At 35.3% G+C, this 15944-nt stretch overlaps 3 protein-coding genes across 3 annotated transcripts; 1 reads left to right on the top strand and 2 right to left on the bottom strand.

Annotated features, from left to right (window-relative positions):
* Window positions 1–80: 80 nt before the first annotated feature.
* On the bottom strand, window positions 81–1259 carry LOC117566634 (putative gustatory receptor 85a). The gene is made up of 2 exons (XM_034246175.2): window positions 298–1259; window positions 81–236 (listed from the first exon to the last, which is right to left on the bottom strand). The coding sequence occupies exons 1-2, from the start codon at window positions 1231–1233 to the stop codon at window positions 81–83; spliced, it is 1092 nt and encodes a 363-aa protein (XP_034102066.2). The 5' UTR covers window positions 1234–1259.
* Window positions 1260–6712: 5453 nt separating this feature from the next.
* On the bottom strand, window positions 6713–7183 carry LOC117570764 (putative gustatory receptor 85a). Its single transcript, XM_034252597.2, has 2 exons — window positions 6950–7183; window positions 6713–6884 (listed from the first exon to the last, which is right to left on the bottom strand). The coding sequence occupies exons 1-2, from the start codon at window positions 7109–7111 to the stop codon at window positions 6732–6734; spliced, it is 315 nt and encodes a 104-aa protein (XP_034108488.2). The 5' UTR covers window positions 7112–7183; the 3' UTR covers window positions 6713–6731.
* A 2101-nt stretch (window positions 7184–9284) lies between these two features.
* On the top strand, window positions 9285–10341 carry LOC117566635 (uncharacterized). Its single transcript, XM_034246176.2, has 2 exons — window positions 9285–9525; window positions 10083–10341. The coding sequence occupies exons 1-2, from the start codon at window positions 9331–9333 to the stop codon at window positions 10254–10256; spliced, it is 369 nt and encodes a 122-aa protein (XP_034102067.1). The 5' UTR covers window positions 9285–9330; the 3' UTR covers window positions 10257–10341.
* The last annotated feature ends 5603 nt before the right edge of the window (window positions 10342–15944 follow it).

The following is a 15944-nucleotide window of genomic DNA, read 5'->3' as shown; positions in this document are numbered from 1 at the left end:
AACATAATTGTTTATGTAATGTGTTTTAAAGAATTTAATGCGTGGCGCTTTGCGTTTAATCCATTTTTTCTTTTTTGGGTTTACATGAAAAAATGATAATCGTTTTGGACCATGTAAATTATGTTCAAGAGAACTTCTGTTATGACAACGAACCATAACCGTTTGTTGAGAGTAAACACGCCAAAAACGTGAATCTCTGTGCTCTGGCAACTTAGTTGCAAGCAAATTAAATTGATCTATAAATGATAAAGAATTTGTTAGACAATGTAATTGATAATAAGTCACGAAATAGCTTACAGCGCGTTCCACTCGTTTTTTTTTAGGTTCTGATTGCCGTAACATAAATATAGCATCCGGAATGAAAGAAGCTATAGTTCTGGCCATATTGTTAATAATATAAAACTCAGCGAAGGAATTTATGCTTGATCCAAAGAGGCCGAAAGACTTCCACCTAGGGACTCCATCTGTTAATTCAAGTCGGAAAAGAAAATAGCCACAAAAGATGCCAACGCCAAGTTTTTGGGCCAGAGAGAACAACATCACGTGTCGGAATATTTGGCAAAATTCACTGCACAAATTAATAAGATCCTGTTGTCGCTTAAAGATCTCCTTAAGTTCTCGGAGCTGGACTCGTCCTGCTAGTAACTGTTCAAGTTGAAACTGTATTCCGAATCCACAGTAACAAATACTCCATAGAAATCCATATAAAAGAAATGCTTTTGCAGCTGACAAGGAGTAGGTTAAGAAACCGTATACAATGGCAAGCGAGTGTAATGAAGAATTTGAGTGTCGCAATATCCAAATATTATATATGGCGTGCATAATTAAATGGCTAACAACAACAAATAGTTTAATATACAGTAAAGTATATGGATGATTCCGATTTTTAGCTGTTGGTTTAATCTCCTCCATCACTTGTAGTTTTAAATAAAGACGCTGAATTGAAGATTGTTGGAATTGCGCACAATAAATAACTGCAAGTATAACCATAACTTGGATTATCGTACAAATCCAGCGACCATATATCAGCCAATTCGAAGTTAAGTGACTTAAAATAATTGGTGTCTCCGATAAAATAACCAGAAACAGCAGCGGTATACCACATGCTATCAGCAGGCTGTAAAGCTTAAGATACTGAGATCTCTTTAAAAGACCTGTTTCAGGATCGGGATAATAATGAACAATCCCGTTTAATGCTTGGAAAAACCCGAGGAACACTTTAATCTTCTTCATAACTTCTACAACTGAATATATACATCGACTTGTAATGTGTTCCTGTTAGCAAATTAATTTTTTTAATGGATCCACCTACTGTCAAGAATTGACAGTTCCTGAAAACTTAAAACAGATAAGAATATTTTAATGGTATTTAGTGTTGCCAATTCAGCCTTTTGCAGTTAGTTCTTTCCTTTTAATACCCACTTCCCATATATTAGATGGGTATTATAACTTTAGGGTTATATATGTATGTATACATGTATGGAAAAGACAGATATAAATATATATTTTGTTATATTTCAGTATTTTTGATATATTAATTTGATATATTTAAATAGTAATATCAAATTGTTTTGCATTTATTGAGAAGAAATTGTAGATAGGTGATATAAAACGAGCTTGAAAATTCATTGTAATCATTTTCTTATATTAGATTCACATGAAAAGGTGGTAATCGTTTTGGATAAAATTAATTGTGTTCAAAAAGACCTCTGTCATGATAACGAACCATAGGCGTTTGTTGAGAGTAAACACACCATAAACGTGAATCTCTGTGCTCTGGCAACTAAGTTGCAAGCAGATTAAATTGATCTATAAATGATAAAGAATTTGTTAGACAATGTAATTGATACTAAGACATAGATTAGCTTACAGCACGTTCCACTCGCTGGCTTTTATGTCCTGATTGCCGTAACACAAATATAGCATCCGGAATGAAAGCCGCCACAATTCTGGCCACGTTTCCAAAAATATAAAAATCGGCTAAGGAAATGATGACGGTTCCCAAGATGGTAAAGGGTTGCCATTTGGGGATTCCTACAGTAAGTTCAAGACGAATAAGATAATAACCAGACAAGATGCCGGTGGTGAGCTTTTGGATCAGATAGAACATCATGACTTCTCGGAATATTCGGCAAAATTTGCTACACAAATTAATATGATCCAGTTGCCGCTTAAAGAGTTGTTGAAGTTCTTGTAGCTGAACTCGTTTAGCTACCAACTGTTTAAGTTGCATCTGTATTCCAAGACCCAAGTAGCAAATAGACCATAAAACTTCGTATATTAGCAGGGAACCTGCAGTTACCAAGGAGCAGCTCAAGAAATAGTATACAATCTCAAGCGATTGTAATGAAGAATATGAGTTACAAAGTCTCAAAATATCGAAGAAGATGTGCATTATTAAAGAGCTTATTCCAAATAATAGTTTAATATATAGCAAGGTATATAGATGTTTCCGATCTTTTGCTCCTGGTTCGAACTGATCCATCAGTTCTAGTTTTAGATAAATTCCCTGAATTGAAGATTGTTGGAATTGCACGCAATAGATGATGGCGAGTGTAACCATTGCATGGATGATTAAAGTAACCAATCGACCGTATCTTAGCCAATTCGAAGTTAAAGGTTTTAAAATATTTGGATCACCCGATAAAAATTCCAGAAACAAAAGAGGTATTCCACATGCAATGAGTAGACAATAAATTATGCTGTAAATCCTAACACACTGAGATCTCCTTAATCGTCCAGTGTTAGGATCGGGATAATATTGCACAATCCCATTCATTGCTTCAAACAAACCGATGAACACTTTCAACTTCTTCATAACTTCGGTAACTGAAGGCATATCGACTACCAAGTTGCACCTTTTAAGCAAATTATTTTTTTAATGAATTCAATTAATGTTAAAAGTTGACAGTTACTGTAAACTACTGTATGATAAGAACACGACGACGTCATACTCGACTGTAGCTTTCCTTCTTAAAGCGCCATAGCAAGAATCTCTTAACTTTTAGCATTGAGTATATGTTCTTTATTGATTTACAACTCAATTTATACTTTTCTATTCGCTTATTGCACATTAATGTTTATAAGTTAAACGCGTGGCTCATTATATTTTTATAATTTTGACTTCACATGAAATATAGCAAATTAAAAAATAAAATAAAAATTTCATAAAACGGGTTTGACAATTCATTAGATTCACATGAAAAGGTGGTAATCGTTTTGGATCAAATAAATTGTATTCAAGAGGACCTCTGTCATGATAATGAACCATAAGCGTTTGTTGAGAGTAAACACACCATAAACGTGAATCTCTGTGCTCTGGCAACTAAGTTGCAAGCAGATTAAATTGATCTATAAATGATAAAGAATTTGTTAGACAATGTAATTGATACTAAGTCATAGATTAGCTTACAGCACGTTCCACTCGCTGGCTTTTATGTCCTGATTGCCGTAACACAAATATAGCATCCGGAATGAAAGCAGCTATACTTCTCGCCACATTGCCAAAAATGTAAAACTCGGCGAAAGAAAAGATACCCGTTCCTAAGATGCCGAGTGGCTTCCATCTGGAGTTTACTTCTGTAACTTCAAGACGAATAAGAAAATAGCCACAAAAGATTCCCGCGATAAGCTTCTGGATCAGATAGAACATCAGAACTAATCTGAATATTCGGCAAAATTCGCTGCACAAGTTAATAAGATCCTGTTGTCGCTTAAAAAACTCCTGAAGTTCTCGGAGTTTCACTCGTCTGGTTAGCAACTGCTTAAGTTGTGATTGTATTCCGAAACAACAGTAGCATATACTCCATAGAAATCCATATAGAAGCATCGATTTTGCAACTGCCAGATTATAGGCCAAAAAACTATACAAAATGTCAAGTATTTGTATTAATGAATTTGATTGGCACAATCTCCAAATGTTATGGAAGATGTGCAGGATTAAATGAGTAAAAACTATTAAAAGTTTAATATACAGCAAGCTATATAGATATTTCCAATCTTTAGCTGCGGGTTCGATCCTCTCCAACTCTTGTAGTTTTAGATAAAAGCGCTGAATGGCAGATTGTTGAAATTGCGCACAATAGATGATCGCGAGTGTAACCATTGCATGGATGATTATACTAATGAAGTGACCGTATCTTAGCCAATTCGAATTTAAGTTATTTACAATCGCTGGTGTCTCCGATAAAAGACCCACAAGCAAAAGAGGTGTACCACATGCTATCAGCAGGCTGTAAATTATGCTATAAATCCTAAGATGCTGAGATCTCCTTAATTGTCCAGTGGTAGAATCGGGATAATAGTGAACAATCCCATTTATTGCCACAAACAAACCAAGGAGCACTTTCAACTTCTTCATAGCTTCGACAACTGAATAAATATATCGACTGGTATGTCGCTTTTTCTTGCAAATTAATTTTATTAATGGGTACATATACTGCCAAGAGTTGACAGGCACTGTAAACTTTACACAGATAAGGATATGTTTATTACTTATTGCTGTTCAACGAAAAATCCTCCGCTTTCGGTTTGCCAAAATATATATTACTTCTGAAACTTACGTTTGAATATAAGAAAAACATGCATATATCTATAATATTAACAAATTATTTGTAGAGATAACAAATTTATTTTAAAAAGTAGTAATCACTCTGTATCATGCAAATCGTATTCAGGACAATCTCTGTCGCAACAATGAACGAGAAACGTTTGTTGAGGGTAACTACACCAAAGAGTTGAATATCTGTGCTTTGACAACAGAGTTGGAGCCTCATCCAAATAATCTGCAATGAAATTAGATTTAGACAAAACTAAAAACAAAGCTACAGTAACAGAATTAATAAGCTTACAGCGCGTTCCGTGCGAAGATCTTGAGGTTTCGACTGATATAAGACCGCAAGTATACCCGGAATTAGATCAGCTACGAATCCAGCCAAGCTGTTGATGATGTAGAATTCGGCAAGACAAAACAATAAATATTCCAAAATAAACAATGTTGGATATTGTGAATTTTCTGCATAGAAACGAATCAAAAGGTATGCCACTAAAGCACAGGTGCAAAGGATTCGCAGACAATACCATAGCAGGACGTTTCGAAAAGTGTTTTTAAATTCGTTACACACTCTGATAAGATCCTGTTGTCGTTTGAAGTGATGTCGCAATTTATGAAGCTGAACGTGGGTAGCCAGCAACTGCTTCAGTTGAAGTTGCATTCCGATACTACAGTGACAGATTGTCCAGAGAATTTCATGCATAAACAGCGACATTGCAGAGAGCACATTATCAATCCAAAAGTAGTAGAATATATAGAACAAATGGTTTGGTCTCTTAGTTGATTCACTCAAACGCAAAAAATAAAAATAGAGTTGAAATATGATATGTGTAAGGAATAGAAGTAGCCTTATATTCTGATTAGTATATAGATATCGCAGATCACTTGCTGCTGGTTCAATTAAATCCAAGCTCTTTAATTTATTGTAGATGCGCCGAATTGAAGATTGTTGAAACTCCACCAAGTAAATGATCGAGAGTACAACTATTGAAAATAGAACAATATATAGCCAGATTCCGGCTCTAATCCAGTTTGAAGGTACTTGAGGAAACAGTATTGAATTATCCGACATGAAATCTAGATATAGCGTAGAAAGGCCAAAGACCGAAATAAGGCCATGAACTTTTCCATAAATCTTCAGAAACTTGGATCTCTGTAGGTGACCCGTTCGCGGATTGGGATAATATTGGATTATCCCATTTAGCGCTTGATAGTAAGCAATTATCACTTTGAGCTTATTCATAACAACGGCAACTGAAGGAATTTCCTTCTCAAAAGCCCTTCGTTAACCATTTCAATTAGTTTAATGTTACGACAACTGTCATTCATTGGCAGCACTCTCCCCTTAACTTTAAATTTCAACATGCGGAAAGATCTTTACAGTTAAGAACTTGGCGACAGCTAAGCACGTTATCAAGATCTCTCTTACTTCTCTACCGTGAAAATTGTTTCATTAATTATACTTACTTATAATATTCGCAGCATTTAATTGAGATTTAAAACAAGCAAGATATCTATAGGGCAAAGTCGGTATTGTAATTGAAATATGTCAAATTAATATACCCAGAAAATACTATAATATACGAAAAACTACATTTATTATATTGGTATACTACTTCACTCAAAGTATACCATAGAATTACACAACAAATAGAAAACTACCCGCTACCCATTGTGAATGAAAGCCAAAGAGTACGGTATCAAATTTAAAGTATACCAAATTAATATACAGTACTACATTCAAAATATACCGTTTAGTGCAAAATATACCATATTCAGCACACTCGATTGTAGTTTTCTTACTTGTTATAAATATATGTATGGAGATGGCTGCCTTAAATTCTTGTAAATTTTGGTATATTGATGTAATACTTTATTCAAAATATACCAAATATACCAGACGCAGCACACTCGACTGTAGCTTTCTTACTTCTTATAAATATACATAGATATGTATGTATGCATTGGGCTTCCTGAAATTCGAATTGTTTTTTTGTTAAAAACAATAAAACACTTTATTATTTAGTCAAAGTTTAAATAAGTAATTTTTTCGAAGATTATTTGGCTTGAAAAACAATGTTAAAATAAGAAATTGTCGATTCGATTTGCCTACAAAAATTTGCCTCATTTTCTTAAAATTTAAATACTAAAAGTAGAACTTCCAGGTTTGCCACTGCAGTTAGAAATAAAAATAATCACTCTGGATTAAACAAATCGTGTAGATCAAGATCCCTGTCATGATCGAGTACGATAGACGTTGGTTCAATGTAACCATGCCATACGGCTGAATTTTTGTGTGCTGGCAACTAAGTTGCAAAGTCATCTGAGTAATCTGTAATGCGTGATAATGAAACTTATCAAGAAATGCACATTAAATGACGATAGACATGAGCTCACTGCAAGTTCCACTCGATGATCTTGGTGCTTTGATTGCCACAACAAACTTATAGTATCCGGGATGAAATCAGCGATAGCTTCAGACAAACTGTTAATAACGTAGATCTCGGCAATCAAATGCATTGTGAATGCAGATATAAATATGATTGTTGTTACATCCATATAGAGTGCACTTTCATTAGCAAACTTTTCACGAAGTAGATAATAAGCACCAAGGATTGCGATGGAGATGCTTTTCAGCGGATACCAAACCAAGAAATGTGGAAAATTTGCACAGTATTCGTTGCAAACATTGATGAATTGCTGATGTTGCATGAAGACGCGTCGCAGTTGAAGGATGTGAACTCGTCGAGCGAGTAACAGCTCAAGTTGTGATTGCAATCCGATTCCAACATGATGAATCTTCCAAAGAATTTCAAACAACAGCATTGTCATTGCACAGACCTTTGTGTGGCACCAAATGCCATAGCAATAGAAGAGTACTGTGATTGCCGTTAAATGATCCCATTGCAAATAAAATTTATTGATGTACAGCATAATGTTATATAAGTGCGCTGACAGTTTTATATACTCCAAGACTCCAAGTTTTATTCGATCTGATCTGGAAAAATTTGTCGAATCCAATTTCTGTAACTTGCTGATAATACTATGAATCTGTTTCCGCTGAACCAAGACACTGTGAAGTGTTAGAAATACAACTAAGATCTTAACAATTGTATAGAACATTGCTGCGTATGTTATCCAATGTGAATGCACTGCGTATACTGCAGATGATCTCTTTGCAAGTAGATCATTGAAAAGCAAAGATGTTCCAGACAACGTCAGCAGGTTGTGAAATATAATGTAAAACTTCAGATACTTCGATCTCTTCAAACTTCCTGTTTGGGCATCGGGATAATATTCGGTAATTCCATTTAATGCTTGAAACCAGCCGATAAACACTTGGAGTTTCCTCATAACAGCGAGAACTGCAGTTGCCTTGAAAGCAAAACTATTCATTTTGCCATTTTAATTAATTTAATAGCAATTGAAAAATGTCAAGAAACGGTTACTTTTCACCCAGTTCCCTCATGCTTACTTGATTTGCACTTGCTGATGAAAATAAAAACATTTTGATGGCTATTGACGTATTTAAGATAAGATCTTATTTACTTTAGATAAAATTATTATCAACCGCTTTTAATCATCGGAAAACGTTCATATTTATGTTAATTAAATCGATGAATGGTTGTTCGTTTTTTATATTATATTTATAAATAAATAGAAACTTTTAATTAGAAATAATTGCTAATTGCAAACAAAAAAAATACAAATTTTTATTTTATTTCCCATTTTACTTTTATTGATTTAAATGTATAATGTATTTGCAGTTTGATCTATTCCTTTCCTTTTCTTCAAACCTTTATAATTTCAGGTATATTATCCTCTTCATTGAATATTTTAAAAATATAACCCTGTTACATTTTTTCATATTTTATTGAGGTGTTTAAAAATATCTTAAATTATTGTATTTCTTTCTTTTCCTTTCTCCTAAATTTTTAGATTTCTGGTACATACTGCTTTTATCTGGGTATTTTAAGATTATGACATTGTAAAACGTTGCACTCACTTTATTGACGTCTTCAAAGATCTATTATTGTGTTTAAATCATAACAAATGTAATCTGTGTGATAACTAATTTTAGCAACTTCGAGATATTGGGCTTTAACATTTCTTTGCTCAATTAAGTTTAACAACTATTGTTGAGTGGACTATTTATAGGAAAGAGGAATGTTTGTCGTTATACCCGCTACCCATATGGTAGAATGGTATTATAAATTTGTGAATGCTGGAAATGTACATATGTACCAAAAATTTTTATGGCAAAAAATGTCTGATGCCATAGGGTCTTAGCTGCTTTTGTACTTTTGTTTAGTATTCTATGGTATATACTAAATATAGCCATCGATGTATTTGAGCATTTTTATGGTATTTTAATTTAGTATATTTTAAGAATAACACCGCACTGTTTTGGTCTTATCAAAAATGGCTAGCGGGTATCTCACAGTCGAGCACACTCGACTGTAGCATTCTTACTTGTCTTTTTTTATGGTGAGTTATCAATACTGCGGGGGTGCCTTTTGGAATTTAGGCAGATATTGCGATTTCGATAAAGTAGCAATGTATTGCACAACACGTTGGCTCAAATAATTAATAAAAGTGTAAGGAATATTATTGATATCACAAAAATAACAAGTAACAACAACACGTGTGGCATTTGGAAGCTTACTCGAGTGCTTCAGTTTATCAGTCGGTGTCTTTTCGCAATAAAAGGGCAACCGCAAACTGTGATGAGCTATAGTTCTCCAAGAGTTCTGTTGTCCATCAAAATATTTCCAGAAATGGCTAAATCAATCAGCGCTGCTACCTTGCTGGGTCTTGTCCTGTGCTGTGCCTTGCTAAGCACGGTCTATGCCGGCAACGATTATCTGTGGGGCGAGATTGGTGACAATGATTACAAGTTGGCTAAGGATACCGTCTCCAAGGCCTTCTTCGTTGGCTTGGTGCAGACCAAGAAATACGTATTCAAGCAAAGCGTGAGTAGATCTTTTGGTGCTGAAGAGTTCTTTACTCGTTTAAAGTTTTATCCGCTCCCTAAAGAATAAATAACAGAAAGAAGAAGACATTTTACACTCCTAAATTATATATATTCTTAATCAGTGTCAACATTCGAAACGATATAGTATTGTCTGTGGGTCCGTATGAACACTTTGATATCAAATACTGTAAAAAATATAATTTTTTAAAATACCAAATGTACAATTTGGTATATTTCAGTATTTTTGTATATTTAATGATAATGAAACAGTTCATCACAGTAAAAGATATATTTTTACAGTATATTAAAATACCAAATTTACACTTCGGTGCAATTCAATATTTTTTCGGTATAATTAATGACAATGATGCACATTATCTCACAGTCGATCATAGTCTAAATAAAAAATAGGAATAAGGAATTAGGTATTTCCTTTTGCTACAAATTCTATTTCTAAAAACTTCAACTTCATTTGTTAGACATTCTTGTTTGCGTATATTTATGAATTCGTTTTTTTTTTTTAGTTTATTTAATTACATTCTTTTGCCTTTGCAGAATGACCTGAATGCTTTGACAATTACGGCTATTAAGGTTACCGATAAGAAGTCGAGCAATGGAGCTACTGCTGTGCTGGTTGCTGGCGGTCCAGGCTCTAAGGGCGCCACCATTCAATTCACTTCGCAGCGCGGCTACGGCATCAAGGATGTTGTTGAAATCTGGGGACGATAAAGAAATTGCGAAGATTCCAATGTGTCTAGCATGCCTAAAAGTATACCATAAAGCAGAATAAAATGATCTTTGCCAGAGATTAAAATTTTGAACTTTTTAATTATCTACTACAGATGCGAAATGATGATTAACAAATCAGAAAAAGCTACAGCAAACTAGGCGACTAGAGTTGATGTGAAAATTAATCAGTCGATCATTTTAAAAAGCGATTGAAATCAAATCAAGTTTCGAGTTGAATAATCGATTGGAATAAGTAGACAGCTTTTGAATTGAAATTGACAATTTATGTTAGTAATCAATTAAGGCAATGCTTATTCAGTTGAAACTTTTTTTTGTACCAAAAAAGAACCAGATACAGTCCGTTAGTTGAATCTAACTGGTTGCTAGCGTCTACAGTTCTAATCCCATTTATCATAGTCTAGACGCTATGTTTATTCTACTTATGTGTGTAGATATTCGTTCAAGTATACGATCCCCCAGCCAAGCAACAAAGCAACAAGCTTTTGCCTCATGAAATCAAGCGAACACAAAACACACACACACACACTCACAACTCGTTGCTTCAAGGCCAACTTCTTATTAAATGCCAAAATGTGAGCGTTTGCACAGAGAATAGAAACTACAAGATAAAGCTACAGGCCTGAGCTACAGCTACAGCTACAGTCAAAGCTACAGCTACAGATACGAGATACACTGCGAGAACTACGTTTTGGGTTAAGCAAGCAGAGAGCACAAAAAGCAGGATTATAATTACAGCGTCGTGTTATCCGAGGCCCACGTTCAAAGATCAAATGCGAGCCTTGAGTTTATTAGGAAGCCCACAACTCAAAAACAAATATTCAAATTCATTTTCGAATGTATTCGACTACAAAATACCTGTGAAAACAAATTTCGATAATATTTAATATTCTTGATATACATTTAGTAAATGTGGAACTAGTCTGAATTGTGAGATACACTAATTATAAATTTATTACTAACAGATTATATTCAATGTTATTAAATATATCTCTGTTATTAAATATTATATATCTCTCTCTAATATAATTCGCACACAAAATATAATATATAATATAAACATAAAATAAATAAGGAAATGATCTGTTAATATATAAATACTATACGAACATTCTTAAATAGAAAGAGGGATCTTTTCAAAAACTTTTTTACTTTGTGCGAGATTGATTAGATTATCCGGTCAAAAAGTAAAATAACATAATATGCTAGACGGAATATATTTGTCCTTATGATATTAAAAGAATTTATAATGATAAAACAAAACGAATATGCTAAAATTTAAAGAACAAGATATCAGATTTATATGTGATCAGAGATGCCTGCTTAAGCTATTGGCAATTATCTTCGCCTCATTATACACTTATACCCCCTAACTACCGGGTATACAAATACAGCTTATGCAAGAGAGAAACCAAAAACTTCTCGCTGAGGAACTTGAACACTCTTCCACTTCGACTTCGACTTCGACTCTAGACTCGCTAGCTAGAGGGCCTTCAAGAGTTGGACTTGCTTTATTATGTGTATGTGTGTGGGCGGCGAGCAGCAAGAAAGCGGGAGGGGGAGCGCTGCTTCACATGTGTCATGGTTCATTGGAGTTGCCGTCATTGGAACGCGTTTGACGATTGGCGATATATTTACATATCTAGCGCTAAAGAGCCGTCAAAAGATACAAAAATGGCGTCATCTGTAGAATGAATGTACGCTTGGAGTCAGTCGCAAGCGCGGCTTGCTAATGAGTAACAAGCGAGTCTCTCGCCACATAAACACGTCCACATATATACAGATATATATTGTTGCTTATATAGACGCCGATCTGTCCGTTAGTCCAATTGTCTGTTTGCTCATTTGTCTCGCTGTCCGTCCATCCGTCCGTCCGTCTGTCTGTCTGTTTGTATTTCGTTCACAAGCTGTCGTCTAACTAAAGTTGCTGCGCTTCAAGGTCAGCTGCATGCGTTTAAGCAACTTCGCTGTAGTCGCAGCCCCAGCCCCAGCCCCAGTCTCTGAGACCCAGCCCCAAGCCCCAAAGCCCCAAAGCCTCGATCCCAGGCTCGTAATCTCGCAGCTTTGTATGATTTTTTGTTTTTTGTTGCAAACTCCAAGTTTGAATGCAAAACACTTATACATACATACGTATTGCAATGTCTATTAATTATACATGACTGAAGTCTACTGAAATAGTAGTTGAACAAAATGTACGTGATTTCATGGCAACTTGTTCTCCCTCTCTTTTTTTTTTGCTTTTGCTCAAGTGCAAAGTTGGCTAATAATACAAATACACTTGTATATTGCATGAGAAATAAACTACGTACTTAAACGTTCATATACATAATCCCAGTTGCTAACAATTTAAAAAACATTTGCTAGATTTGATCTTTGACTCGCTGAGAAACTTTGCCATATCTTGTCGATACATTTTGTAGCGAAGTTGGCAAGTTTTATTAAACTGCAATTTTTTATTGAGGTTTAAACAATTAGTTGTTAAATCTCTAAGCTGATAATTGAACTGCTTCAAGATATTATTATTATATTATTAAAGATATTATTTTCATTTTCCTTTTGAAGATTCTTTTAAAAATTATAGAAATCACTAATTATATTATTATAGATTAATATTATATTATTATTATGTATTATTTTCGTTAATCTTCCTATGAAATTTTCCGACTGAGTGAATTCTATAATTTTAAATGAATTTTCAACAGGAAAATGCATCAGCAAAAATTTGTATACAACAACGAATATACATACATATCTAACACAAGCGACTGCATCTCTTGAGTCACTTTTAATTGCTGTGAAAAAATCAACAACATTTTTGACGTTCATGTGAACATCTCAGAGGAGTATTGCGATTTGGGGGCGGTGTATGACTATGACTATGACTGCATGTCATTATCTATTGTACACACACACACATACAGTTATACATCCGTTCATCTGTGCCTGTGTTCGACACACTTGGCCACATGATCCAACGATCTCATCGCTTGCTGTTCGCTCCGTTGGCCGCATCATCCACACACACACACACGCATAGTGTATGTATGTACATTTTTAAAGCACCCCGAAATTCCCAGCACTCACACACAGTGTCTCTCACCTGTCAGTTATGTGTGCATGTGTGCGAGCAACGTGTAGAACTTGTTTATTTTGTAAATTGAAAGATTGCCGCTTTCCATCGAAATCGAATGATTCAATTTCTAATTTGAATTAGTTTCTACTTGCTTAGCAGCATTTCGCTAATTGGCGTCAGGTGTTAACATCATGTATATTCCGCTTTGACTTGTAAAAGAGCTTTTTTCTTGCCTTCCCTATGTAAACTGTTTCACAATTTGATTTCTTAATCAACTTTCTTCCACGCTACAAAATCACCACTATCACACATGAACACGCATACATCTGCATATTCATGTACGTGTGTGGAGAGCGACCTATTTGTTGCTCTCTTTCCAAAACTAGAAAAAGTATTATTTCTACCCACAGTACAGTTTCATTCCTACATACATACACACATACACGTACATGCGACTGACTTAGCAACAAGACAACAACAAGAGCGACTGCCGTTTGTTCTGCTCATAGTCGCAACGCTTTCGTTGTCGCCTCTCCTCTCGTTCACTCATTCGCGGAGTGAAGAAAAAGCGTACACATTTGATGATAAAAGGGTGTGCGTGCGACAGAGCTAGAAATATGAGTGCGTACAAATGCGTGTGCCGCCACTATCCTTGTGTGTGTGTGTTATATTTGTGGTTTGTGAGGGAATGATAAAATGTGTAATAAAGAAGGAAAGAAAACATTTCATATTGGCTGCTGCTGCATAAAAAAGAAACCATTTTTATTTAAATTTCATAATGAGAGATAGATATTACAAACATATTCTATTCTTAAAAGTAAACACTTTTTTTTAAATATACTATTACGAATAAACACAATTCCAGGACGACGAGATCTAACATGTTGATACGCCCGCAATTTGTATAGGAGAGAGAAAAAGACTGACTATATAAAAAGCACAGTAAGTCCCCGTCTCGCTCCCACATAGGTTGCAGTACGTTGATAATATAAATAACCAACTGCTTACGCTACAAATATTGATAAAATTGTAGCAGCAGCAGCAGTTCGTGTGGAAAAACTTGTAAAACAAACACACGCGCAAGCAGCAAGAAAAAAATTCCATTAGATTTGTGTAACGCTTCCCCGAAAAGCTTGCGGTACGAGGAAAAAACGCGGCCAACTTTGTTCGCTGTGCAGCGACAAATGGCGCGAGCAAACACAAAGCAAACGCCGAGAGCAAAACTTGACGAAAAAGCCAACTCAACGAACGAAAGAGCGAGCCAGAAGTGCGCGAGGCAAACGAGTGAACGAAACAAAACGCTTTCGCTTCGTTAGAATTCGCGTATGTATGCATGCGTGGAGATGTGTGTGTGTTGTTGCTTGGTGTTTCATAAATTATGACGTTGCTCTCGAAGCTTTTTTTTTTTCTCTTTTGAATTTAGGTGAAGCAGCAATAATATGTAGTCGAGTACATACATACATACACACACGTATATATTTTTTCAGACTTGCCGTCATCCGATAATAAAAAGCACATGCAAAGGCCATTCAAACTTGTCGGGAAGAGAATAAAATATGTACGTTTTTTTCTGTGTCGCTGTTAAAGCGAGATGGCAACGCTTTTTCTTTTCCATTTACTCTGCGCCATTTGCAAGTTGCGTAATTTGTCGGTCGATTCAAAAATGTGTCATTCAAGTTCCTGGTTGATTCTTTTCTTTGCAGCAGCTTCAGCTTCTTTTCTTAGTCTCTCTTCTCTCATCTGTTTTTATCTTTTTTATGCGAGAAAATTGCGCGCGACTTTTACGTAATGCGCGCGGGCTTTTCTTAAGGAAAATTTTGCTCGTTGTGCGCACGTTTTGATCATTCATTTCTTTTTTTTTTTTTTTTGTTCATTTGCTTTGCTCACATGATATGGAATTGTACACATACACGTATGCGCATACACATGTATAGTCTCCAGGCAAAGTTCACTAGAAAAACCACCACCAACAAAGCGGCGTGCCACTGAACCACAACTACAACGACAACCACCACCAGCAACAACCGCCGCGCCACTATTTTATTTTAACTATTCCCGACGTTAGCAACAACGAATTCTTATAAATTTTTTTTGTTGGTTGTTCTCCTTTTAGTTTTTATTCTTTTCACTTGATTGTAACTTTTTATTTTGGGGTAAAGCGTCAGAAGCGCTCAACGAACCGCACGGTCCAACGTTCGACGCACGAATGAATTGACAGCAGCGCCAGCGACAGCAACACGGCGACAAACCAGTTTTATATAAGCCCGCGCGCAAGTACAGTAAATATAAGCTATACATACAGTAGTTGTTATGTGTGTGTGTGTGTGTCGAGAGCAGCGCTTCAAGCTTCGTGAAAGCTCTTTCGCAGCTGTATATAAGCGAGCATTTGGTTGCCTTTGTATGTGTGTATATATGTACATATACATTTGTATGTGTTGGTGTAGTTTTGTCGTTGACACACATTCAATTTGTGACTGTTGCTGCTGCTCTTTTTGTGCTTTTTATTTCTCAATGTACATACATACATAACATATAAATTTATATATACACACATTCATATACACATATAAATGTGTATGTGTGGCTGTGTAGTTTTG

The sequence above is a fragment of the Drosophila albomicans genome, chromosome 3 (genome assembly GCF_009650485.2).
Source record: "Drosophila albomicans strain 15112-1751.03 chromosome 3, ASM965048v2, whole genome shotgun sequence".
Lineage (NCBI taxonomy): Eukaryota > Metazoa > Arthropoda > Insecta > Diptera > Drosophilidae > Drosophila > Drosophila albomicans.
Note: the sequence above shows the minus strand (reverse complement) of the source record. Positions and strands in the feature narration are given on the sequence as shown.

What these genes read in the sequence shown, in the direction of transcription:
- LOC117566634 (XM_034246175.2), bottom strand. Translation starts at nt 1,233, where the DNA reads ATGAAGAAGATTAAAGTGTTCCTCGGGTTTTTCCAAGCATTAAACGGG. An exon ending in AAAAACGAGTGGAACGCGCT is followed by an intron (nt 237 to 297) that starts GTAAGCTATTTC and finishes TATCATTTATAG; the next exon opens with ATCAATTTAATTTGCTTGCA.
- LOC117570764 (XM_034252597.2), bottom strand. Translation starts at nt 7,111, where the DNA reads ATGGATGTAACAACAATCATATTTATATCTGCATTCACAATGCATTTG. An exon ending in ATCATCGAGTGGAACTTGCA is followed by an intron (nt 6,885 to 6,949) that starts GTGAGCTCATGT and finishes CACGCATTACAG; the next exon opens with ATTACTCAGATGACTTTGCA.
- LOC117566635 (XM_034246176.2), top strand. Translation starts at nt 9,331, where the DNA reads ATGGCTAAATCAATCAGCGCTGCTACCTTGCTGGGTCTTGTCCTGTGC. An exon ending in AATACGTATTCAAGCAAAGC is followed by an intron (nt 9,526 to 10,082) that starts GTGAGTAGATCT and finishes TTGCCTTTGCAG; the next exon opens with AATGACCTGAATGCTTTGAC.